Source organism: Amyelois transitella, chromosome 14 (genome assembly GCF_032362555.1).
Source record: "Amyelois transitella isolate CPQ chromosome 14, ilAmyTran1.1, whole genome shotgun sequence".
Taxonomy (NCBI): Eukaryota; Metazoa; Arthropoda; class Insecta; order Lepidoptera; family Pyralidae; genus Amyelois; species Amyelois transitella.
The window spans coordinates 991,148-1,003,025 of record NC_083517.1 but is presented as its reverse complement, the minus strand read 5'-3'; the positions used below and the strand labels follow the sequence as shown (position 1 = coordinate 1,003,025).

Below are 11,878 nucleotides of genomic sequence, written 5' to 3'. Positions count from 1 at the left end.
CATGCGATTGAGTTTTTGAAAAAAATTCAGGTCTTTTGGGACTAGCCGAGCGGCAACATGTTTCATACCCAAATTATTAGTTAAAATGGTACGGATCGACTCGTGAGATACAGAAAGTTCGTTGGCTATCTCTCTCAAAGTTGAATGAGGATTTTCAGTCACTATTTCCTTCACTTTTGCGATGTTAACTTCAGTTGCAGACGTTGATGGCCTACCAGAGCGAGGCAAATCTTCCATCACATCTCGACCGCTTTTGAACGCTTTGTACCACTCATAAGCACGAGTTTTTGATAAAGTCGATTCACCGTAAGCCTTCTGTAACATTTTCAGTGACTCCGAACACGATATTCCATTGGCAATGCAAAATTTAAGACAAACTCTTTGTTCGATGTTTTTATCCATTATGAAATTAGCAATACACACTAGATATGATATAACTAAAAATAGCACTGTATTTAATGTAAACAACAGATGCAACTCAAACTCCGCGCCAAAATGGAAAACAGTTGTGCCAATCTAACAACAACAAAAAAAACAAAAATTTGAATTTGGAACCATAAATAAATAATCCATTCCCGATACTTTTCTGACAGAATGTACACATTAGTAATATAAATGTACCTACCACTATAACTATATATATATATATATATAAATGCGAAAGTTTGTGAGTATGTCAGGATGTCAGTATGGATGTTTGTTACTCTTTCATTTGGTATGTTATGTAGGTAGCTGAAGACCCAGAATAACATATACCTAGGCTACTTTTTATCCCGGAGTTCCGGCGGGATTGATTCCACGCGTACGAAGTCGCGGGCGGCCTCTAGTTTTGAATATAATAGGTAGGGCCTTACATATGAAACTGGCGTTTGGTAAAAGAGAAACGAAAAGAAAAAGACGAATGTTTTTTTTTAATATTATATAAGTATTTATTAAATAAAAAACCGCTGCTGCGTCACGACAACGCTAGACCACACACTGCACAACATATGGCTACCAAATTAGAGGAGCTTCAATTTGAATGTCTAAGTCATCCACCGTACCTACTCCCCGGAACTCGCTCCTACAGATTACAATTTAATTTTTTTTTTCATTTGGATAATATCTTTCAAGGGAAAAAATTTACTGCGGTAGGGCAGTCCAAACCACCATCTAAGATTTTACTGATTCCCGTCCGAATGGTTTTTTTTAGTAATCAAAGTATGCATGGTTCTTACTTTGATTAAAAAAATAAATATACTTATTAAATTAAAAAATATTGGACATTTTGTTTCTCCTATACCTAATGCCAATTTCATATGTAAGGACCTAACAGCAGCAGCAACAGCTATATATGTATATATATATAGCTGTACCTGTGACTCCGTTCGCGACGAATAGTTGTTTTGGGCATAATTGAAGCCCTCAAGGGTGAATAATTTTCCCCGTTTTTTTCACATTTTCCATTATTTCTTCGCTCCTAATAGTTGCAGCGTGATGTAATATAGCCTAAAGTCTTCCTCGATAAATGGTCTATTCAACACAAAAATAATTTTTCAATTCCAACCAGTTGTTCCTGTGATTAGCGCGTTCAAACAAACTCTTCAGCTTTATAATATTAGTATAGATAGGTGACCTATCACTACATAGTATAAAACAAAGTCGCTATTTTAGTCTGTTTGTCTGTATGCTTAAATCTTTAAAATTACGCAACGGATTTTGATGCGGTTTTTTGTAACAGGTAGAGTGATTCAAGAGGAAGGTTTTTATGTATATTTTTTTCCGAATTTTGCACCCGTGCGAAGCCGGGGCGGGTCGCTAGTAGGAATATAAAAATGAAACACCAAATTAATGCTCTAACAACATTTATTTTATAATAATAGTTCCTAGATAACTAATATTTACAATTTCAAGTTGCCCAGCTTACATGATAATAACTTACTTCATTAGGTACATACGTTACATTTTTTTAATATTATGGCTCCATCGTTCAACAAAACGATGATTTTGCCAAAGTCAAGGTTGAAAAATACACGTTGAACCTGACAAGTGACTGACGCTATTTTTTTAGATGCAGTCACTTATCACTGTCGCTATTTAATTTATTAGATATTTGTATGACTCTGAATTTGTATATGAATATATTTATTTGTATTGTGTAAATATTTAAGAGATCAATAAACCAGATAAGTTTGTCTTTGTATTATTTTGTCTTATTGTTTTTTGTATTTTCGTATGTACAATAAAGATATTTCAAACTTACAAACAAACGAAATGTGCTTTACGGTAAGAATGGAGCATTATTGAGATGCTAAATTATATCTACTTACCTAATACTACTGTTTAATAGATTTTTTAATGATAGAATAAATGATTGACACGTTAAGTATAGATATGCGACACAAAATTAAAGCTAAAAAAATATAAGTACACGTTAATGTAGAATTACACTATTTTGGTTGTTTTACATATTTTTGTAGCTTAGGTAATCGAATCTAATAAGAGTAAGCTCATTAAAATAATGTATAAAAAATATTTTATTTTAATTTATAAATTGATAATCATAATGTAATAACTTTGAAATTAGTATAACTAATAGATACCTACCTACTTCTTCTCAATTGATATTCATAACATTCATAAAAATTGAACTAAATCTAAGACAGTTTAAAGTAATTTTGAGCATATAAACTGAACCCGTCTTCTCTCTCTCTCAATTCTATCATTAAGCCGACAGCTGGACGTGGCCTATCAGTCTTTTTAAGATGGTTGGCTCTGTCTACCCCGCAAGGGATTAAGACGTAACTAAATGTTTGTATGTATGAGCGTATAAAATGTAAGCGTACCTAAATCTAACCTATAATTAATAAAACGTCATACAGGTAGGTGGGTTCTGTTAATTTTTTAATGTATCCGCCACAGTCGGTGAGTCGTTATGTTTAAGGCATAATATTATATTATAATATAAAATAATGATTCTTTTTCATAACATAAAAAACTAACAAATTGTTAGGTATGATTTTCATGAGTTCTATGCACGGCGAATGTTAGAATAATTATTTTAATGATTATATTTACTACATTTTTTATTTGTGCTGTAATACCTTGCGAAAAATAGAAATATTTCGTTGATTAAACTTGAGAACGCGTCTTTAGTCATAAAAAATATTGGCACATCCAAATTAGGAAGTCAACATGTAGTCAAGTATTGACTAGATATTATTCTAGAGTTCCAAAAATTTCGATGTAATATTCGTTGATAAATGTAATATTGTAAGCTGAATTTGTGCTTATTAATAATTTACAAATAATATAGTAATGCTCATACCTAAAATAGTAAAAGTATCAACCGTCAAATAAGTACTATGTAACAATGAATAAGCACAGTAAGTCTGCTTTAAAATATGTAATTGGCAATGTAACTTAACTTGAAAGCCAGATAAGAGATCAAATTAATATTATCCATAGGTTCCCTACTTCGATAAAGTATAAAAAACTAGATAAACAATCCACGACAAAAAAACTGTCGGCAACAAATTACTGCCCAATTCGACGTATTGGGTTGCCTTTTGCATTCAGTAGCATTCGTCAGCTCACTCATACATATGTACATATTCATACACTCGGGTGTAGGTAAACATAACATCGCAGTGCAATTTTGTCAAAAAATCCGAAAAACGTGAAGTGTAATTGTTTAAGTGTTTTAGATAAATACTTTTGTTATAACAACAATATGCATGGAATTTCTAAATAATTCGGTCAAAAACAGGGCAAACTAATCTGATAATTCTTTAAAGTTCAGCCCGGTCATCATATTTTACAATTAAAATTGATAACGAGAAAATTACATAAAAAACACGGGAATATATGTTTCTTAATGTATGGCAAAGATCACAATATAAATAAAATTTTATTTCAATCATAGCCTAAGGACTTTTTAAATTTTATCTATCTAAACACTTATTTTGTGGATAGACTTTTTTTTAGTCTTCATTATAGGACTTTTGGCATATTTAAGGGTTAAAAGGCCAACAAAGACGCAATGCTTACATTAAGTCATACAATGTCATTTCCTGCTTTGTTTTTATTAGGCGTTTATGGTGTAGCATGAAATACAGTGTCTACAAGGAGAAATTTGTTTGATTTTTTTTTTTGTAGAAAACTTTTTTTTGCTAACATAATAATTAAGTATATTCTTTATATAAATTTTATGTTCTTTAACACATTTTAAGGTTTTTTGTTTCAGTTTTGTACGAGTCTATGTATCTAGTATTTTATACTTTATCGAAGGTTCCCAAGTAAAATAAGGGCTCTATAACCAAGGCATTTTATCACCAAAAAGTGACATAGTACCTTAAAATGGTAACCATTGGGACTGCTTGCTTGCTGCTACTATAAACGTTTTTAAATGAGGAGTTCGGAACAATAAGGTAAAAAAGGTCATTATTTGGATATTTTTAATATAGCAAAAATATCTAAATAAAGAGTTATTATAGGCGATTTGTTTTTTACCGCAGTATATCAGAATGCGATGGCACAATTACCTTAAGAGTAAGTTAATTCATAAAATGAAGTAAACTGTGCTGAGGAGCGAATCTTTTAACTATAGAATGTAAAATTATACATCCCGTAAATAATCATCATCCTGTAAATTTAAAACTTAAGTTAAAATGGAAAATTCCGAGAAAAAAAAGTAGTGTTGACTACTTTTTTCGGGATTTCCCATTTTCAGAATATATAGAAAAATTGGCAACACTGGGGAACAGTTGTCGTAGTAATCACTTTCAAGCGTTAAAAGAAAATTATTAAAATTCATTATCATTTTTAGGTCGAAAGCAACTGCCACGAGCAACATGTAAAATGCCCACGATGGCATTTAAAAGCTTGTTATTCTTAAATTAACTTCTAAGCGGGTCTCTTTTTTTTATTAAATTATAAGTATCTATCATATTATTATATACATTTTCTGCATATTTAGGTAAACATGTCAGGAAGCGTCTGTGTCATTATACCAAATATCCTAAAAAAAAAATCTCAGTGATTCTTATTCGCATCGTGTCTAAGTCTAATTTCTTATTCTAAAATATTTCATACATTGATTTTCTATCTACACTTGGCCTATAATATTCCCTAAAAAATCTAGGGGTATGATCTGTTCTCGGATCAACGCGCATAAACATTATAACGCATAATAAATAATCAATATTGTACAAAAATATATTTAAAATATGCGCAATAATTATTATGCCCAATATTTACTTTATGTCATTCAAAATATGAATGCAAACATTGCGCACCAAATAATTAAAGTGAAAATATGACAGGCCGGACAATATTACGTAATAAAATAATTAATTAATACTAGCAACACAATATAGTTAAACATGTACGCCATGAACAGAGATCAACCGGGTATAGTCAGGAGCAGTTTCATTCTTAATAAAATAATATAATATCAATATTTATTTCGGTACGGTCCTGCGAGTATTTAAAAGATAACATATTTGTGTACGATTTGAATTAACAAAACAACGACGTTGTGTACGAGTGCATTGTCAACGTACAATGACATGTTACAAAGTTTATATACTTAAATTTATTTTTCTATTCAATAAATTTAATTTTTACAATGTGACTTAAAAATGGGACTTATAACAATTTTAAGGCACAATTTGGTTAATGGATAACCATAAAGCAGTTGATATTTATTCAGAGATTCAATACGTAAAGATTCCGTAAATATTCAGGTCTAATAATAGGGATGATGACAAGGTCTTAATAATTATTATTTAATAACATGATAGCATATACGTAATTAAATAAGTACGTTACGCGAATTTTTAGTTTTAATTTTGACGAACTATATGTTTTATATTCATTCAAAGTACGATGGGACGTACGGATGGACGTTCCATTTAAAAAATTTACGTCACACTTGAGTAACCAGATTGGAAAAAGGGCGCGAACATTTGTTTATTGTCATTAGCTCGATTGAACAAAACAAATAAGAAGAAACAAATAAGTGGATAAGCTCAATTAAAACAATAAAACAAATTATAATATTTACTTTACACTTATCAAGCCCTTCATTATCTAGTATGATATTTTTAATTAAGCAAGCGACCATTTCTCTCTTAATTTTTCTCTTCTTGGCTAATGAGGCCCAAAAGTCGTACATAAAATACCTATTACTTAATTCTCAGTCATACATAATATTGATCGTGGTTGTATAACAATTTCTTGATAAAAACTATAAATTAATTCGATGTAACGTTTTAAAAATCATTGCTATTAATGTCCAATTCAACTTCACGCGGTGGCAAGTTTATACCCGCAAGTGTAAACACAGCTTTACAATTTTCTATTTGGTTTATAACTAGTCAATGTCAATTAAATAGGAAAAAATGTCATGAGTATCTACTGATCATTAAAGTGGTCGAAACATCGATAGTATCACACAATCGATACTATAATTTAGTTCGAATATTGATACTTGCACGATACTCGAAATTTTAGACGATGATTTCTCGAATGACCCGCCGTGCTCGCGAGTTGGGCGTGGAGTACCCTGACTCTAGAGAGTCATCGTAGTTGATACAGAGGTGGGGGGGTTTGTCATCGGGCCCTGCTTCCTCGCCGAACGCCTCGGGGAGACCGCTGACCTCGTGGTAGGGGGATTCTGAAATTAAATTGAAATTGTAATGGTTTAAGCGGCATAGTTTTAAAAAATCAGCTGACATATATGACAGTGCTAACAGGAATCATAATTTTCTAACAGTAATCAGAATCAAAGTTGCCTTTACTTTTAGACGAGACGCTTTGTGTAATAAATTAACTATCCAATTTAAGATCTGTCACAGGTGTACTTCGGGCTACTCTTCAGAAATGTAAAGACGCAGCCATCATACTCCTAAAGTTAGTCCCAAAAAGAATAGGTATGACAGATAAAATTAAAATTAAATATTAATTTTATCTGTCATCCGAATGAAAACAGGTTGACTAAGCAAATATACAAAGGAAGTGTGAATGGGACTGTTGGAGTTGGAAGAAATCGCCTTAAAAATGAATCCCAAATTTATAAACCTATCCCTTAGTCGCATTTTACGACATCCATGGGAAAACCAAAGCGTGGTTTTCTTCTTTTTTTTTTAAATTGATGTCGGGAACCACACGGCACCATTCCAACTAGTAACAATTGCAATAACACATCATCAATATAAAATAAGGATAATGAGAAACTCTTATCAAAATATTGAATTGTCATCGGTCCTTGATACGCGTGCAAAGTTCCAAGTTGATCAGACGTTTAGAAACCAGTGAAAATTAAGCTCAAAGATTCCGTTACATGCATACATACATACAACCCAAGCTAATAAAAGCGTAGTAAAAAAAAGCGTAGTAAAAACAACTGACCAATATGTTGGTCCATCCGTTTCTTGGGCTTGTGGACGGAGGCGTACGGGTCGGAGCAGAAGTCCTGCCGCGAGGGGTTCTGGCTGCGCGCCGCGTGCGGCCCGTAGTCCTGGATCGTGTCGTACCTGGCGGAAGAAAATTATGAATGTGGACGAAGCGAAGGAAGTATGCAGAGATCGTGGTAAAGATGTAGGGAACCACACGGCACGTTTGTAAACATACATACATATAGTCACGTCTATATCTCTTACGGGGTAGACAGAGCCAACAGTCCCGAAAAGACTGAATGGCCACATTCAGCTGATAGAATTGAAATTCAATTCAAATTGTGACAATTGTGCTAGCCCATCGCCTAAAAAAGAAGCCCAAGTTAATAAGCCTATCCCTTAGTCGCCTTTTACGACATCCATGGGAAAGAAATGGAGTGGTCCTATTCTTTTTTGTACTGATGCCGGGAACCACACGGCACGGCACGTTTGTACTCATGCGATATCCTTTAAAGCGATAATTGACTTTTATTTTACGGTATTTTTAAAGAAAAATAACTAACGGAATAAAAAAAGGGTGTGGTTTAAGTGGGTTTGGTCATGTGGAGGGGATAAATGAAAGCACAGACTAAACAAATGTATAATGAGAGTGTGGAGGGTAAGGTCGGAGTGGGGAGGCCTAGACGAACGTATCTTGATCAAATTAAGGGTCAGGAGAAGGTCAAGAAAGTAATGAATGTGGACGAAGCGAAGGAAGTTTGCAGAGATCGTGGTAAAGATGTAGGGAACCACACGGCACTTTTATAAATTTCTGTGCAATAAAGATATTAATTAATAAAATAAAGAACAACATAACATCAACTTCTCCAAAGGGCCTCTACGTGTTGGATTTATATCCCCACGCAAGCCTCTCAAAAATCCGGGGTGTATAGACCCGTGAAATCCAAGCGGAGAAACATAAAATAAATAAAGATATAACAAACAAACAAACAAACACATTCTTACCCGCCCGGCATCGGATCGTAAGCGTAATTGCTCTGCCTGTCAATGATCGGGTGCGCCATGTTCCCGCCATTGTTGCCGGCCGCCATCTTGAGTTGCCACAGCGAGTCGTGGGAGTTCACGCTGCCGCCATGATTGCTGTTCGTGTAACTGTTCTCCAAATACAGATTGTTGGCCCCTGAAAAATATGATGATTGTGAGATATACATAGACTATAAATATGTAGAATAATTTTCAATATGTACTTACCTACTTTTAATAGGTACATACATATAATTACGTCTATATCCCTTGCGGGGTAGACGGAGCCAACGATCTTGAAATGAATGATTGGCCACGTTCAGCTGTTTGGCTTATTGGTAGAATTAAGATTCAAATAGTGATAGGTCGCTAGCCCATCACCTAAATTGTGTCCCAAGTTTAAAGCCAATCCCTTTAACATCCATGGGAAAGAGATGGAGTGGTCCAATTTTTTTTTCTATTGGAACCACACGGCACACTTATTTAACAATATGTATAAAAGGCAATGGCGATAGAAATTAACTAGCTGTTGCATTGAATTAAATATATACGAGTAGGCATCGGTTATGAAGATCCAACTGTTAGGAAGCCTTCAACAGTTTGTGGTGCCACAAAAACAATCAAGCGACGCTAAATCGCGCAAGCAAAGATTTCACGGATTGGAGCATCAACCCCAGGTTCCAGAAGATCTTCCCTTCTTGGCGGTTCAGCCCGAACCATTTACAAGATCGTTCTTTTCTTTTAATTATAAAAAAAAAATACAGTCCATTTAAAAAACTCACATTCCGTATTGGTCATGTTCTGTCCAGAATGACCTTGAACGTGCGGCATGCCGTGGTACCCATAATCAGCACCACCGTACACATTCTTCGAGTCCTCCAACGCCAAATCCATGGAATGTTCCAAAGCTTTGTTCTCCATGCCGGTCGACTGGTAATAAGGTGGCGGCGCCTGATTGGGGCTCATTGCCGCGTTCATAACGTTCATCTCGTAGTCTTTCCTGGGACTCTCACGGTTCTTGTCGCCGAGTTTGCGACACCGCCACGTGACCACGATGACGATTAGTCCAATGGCGATGACGATGACGCAGACGAGGGGGATCATGCCCGCGGGCCCGAGGAATGCTGATGTCTGCTTTATGTAGGACTGTCCGACTGGAAATAAAAAATTAAACATAGGTACATATAATCACGCGTATTTTGTTTTTTTTTTTATGCGCTAAATTGTTTTGTGGGAAATACCTATATTATTTGGGTATACTGATTTATAATATAGAATAGGTAGCGTCTTTGGGTATCTGCTATTTGATACAGATAATCACGCGTATTACCCTTGCGAGGTAGACAGAGCACACAGTCTTGAAAAGACTGAAAGGCCACGTTCAACTGTACTTACATAATTATTATAATTATTGTAATAGGACCAAAACATTTTTTTTAACCAAAACATTCTTTATAATTACCTTAAAAAATATTTATACATCAAAACAATGTTTGCCGGCACAGGTAATTAATTATAAAAACATGATGTAAATCTTATACCAAATTTTTTAAATCATCAGAACATGATGTAGGTACCTATATAATTTATTTTCTACCAATACCACCAGTACCGACGTAATTTTGTTCCTTTTTTTTAAATTTGTAGTTTTTATTAAAAGTTGTGTTTTTGACAATGTTTCCCCTGGTGGCAAAGTTGGCGTATTTCACGGTAAATCTTATCAATTTTTTTAATCATCATCCTCCTTCATAAAAAACAAAGAAATAAAGTTTAAATTAGTTCGTTAGTAGTTAATTTAAATTAGTTCTACATTCATTCATGTTTTTTAATGTAGTGTAATTTACATTCGTCCACGATTTAGATTTAAGAGATCTATATTTGTAAATTGACCTCCGACAAAAATGCTGCAGTGTAGTTTGTTACGCCGCTTCTTACACACGGGCTTTGGAAGCGATAGTAGCTATAATTAGATTAAAGTTAGGTGACGTCAATAAGTGATACCTTGTATCCAATTTTGAAAATAAATCTCTTCTAAAGTAAGTACTCACTCTCGGCCTCCGTGTACTCGCTGCATACATCAGGGTTGACCCTGAGGCACAGCTTCAGCCTGATGCGCGGGTTGAGGGCGTCCAGCGCCGGGGCTCCGCGGCGGCCCGCGCGCGGCGGCTCCAGCGTGGCCTCGATCACCCAGCTCATGCCGCTTGAAGGCTGGATCGGCACGGTGTCTATAACCTGGGTGGAAATATTGTTATTGTATTTTCAGTAATCAAATAATTAGATTACGGTAATGAAGGAAATATTGAAAATACAATTAGGTTTAGGTTTAGAATAACTTTATTCTCATAAGATTTACATAAAATAAATCACTTACTGAGAAAACAATATTTATATAAGTAATCAGTAATCAAATGATTAGATTACGGTAATCGTGAAATTTAATATACTAATATTATAAAGCTGAGTAATCGTGAAATCTATAGGTACTAATATTATAAAGCTGAGTAATCGTGAAATCTGTAGGTACTAATATTAAAAAGCTGATGAGTTTGTTTGTTTGATCGCGCTTATCTCAGGAACTACTGGTTCGAATTAAAAAAATCTTTTTGTGTTGAATAGAACGTTTATCGAGGAAGGCTTTAGGCTATATACAATCACGCTGCAACCATTAGGAGCGTAGAGATAATGGAAAATGTGAAAATAAACCGGTAAATTATTCATCATTGAGGGCTTCAATGATGCCCAAAATAACTATTCCACGCGGACGAAGTCGCGGGCACAGCTAGTATATGTAGGTTTAAGTTCCAGTTCCCGGCACCATTAAATAAAAGAATAGGACCACTCCATCTTTTCTGATAGATGTCGTAAAAGGCGACTAAGGGAAAGGCTTTTAAACTCTTTAAAGGCGATGAGCTAGCAACCCTGTCACTATTTGAATCTCAATTCCGTCATTAAGCCACACAGCTCGAGCGACGTGACCTTTCAGTCTTCACGACTGTTGGCTCTGTCCACCCCGCAAGAGATATAAACGTGATAACATACAAGTAAATTATGTGACTATACATACATACAGGTTCTCTGCCTTTTCGGCGAAAATCGTTTGGCAGATCATCACTTGCCAATCAACGTTTCGCAGAATTTTATTTCGGAGAATAATCATTTGCCAACTATATCACTTAAATTTGTTTCATTTCCCAACTTAACTATTGCCAACTGTACGTTTGGTCTGGCTTTTATAATGACACTATTCACAAGGCCAACTTTCAAGTAGCGAACGTTTCAGTTAGAGTAATATTCATTTAATTTTATGTATTGTTTACCAAATAATATATGATTCGGTTCTGGCACTTCGCCGGCCGCTGCCGCGGCACGCTCGCTTCGCTCGCTCGGCTCGTGCGTTGATGGTCGCAGTTCTAACCTAACCTAACCGATTCTTTCGATTTCACTTTAACTACGTTCCACACTTTGAAATTTTGCAA

The 11,878-nt window shown here is 34.8% G+C and overlaps 1 protein-coding gene across 1 annotated transcript in view; it reads right to left on the bottom strand.

The window, feature by feature from the left end:
* Window positions 1-1,827: 1,827 nt before the first annotated feature.
* The window catches only part of LOC106129148 (hemicentin-2), a 47,686-nt gene continuing 37,635 nt past the window's right edge, over window positions 1,828-11,878 (bottom strand). Inside the window, exons 9-13 of the mRNA XM_013327621.2 lie at window positions 10,451-10,634; window positions 9,185-9,556; window positions 8,385-8,559; window positions 7,393-7,517; window positions 1,828-6,658 (exon numbers count right to left, since the gene is read on the bottom strand). Of these exons, the coding sequence (XP_013183075.2) occupies window positions 6,492-6,658; window positions 7,393-7,517; window positions 8,385-8,559; window positions 9,185-9,556; window positions 10,451-10,634 (1,023 nt within the window). The 3' untranslated portion in view covers window positions 1,828-6,491. The remainder of the gene's footprint in view (window positions 6,659-7,392; window positions 7,518-8,384; window positions 8,560-9,184; window positions 9,557-10,450; window positions 10,635-11,878) is intronic.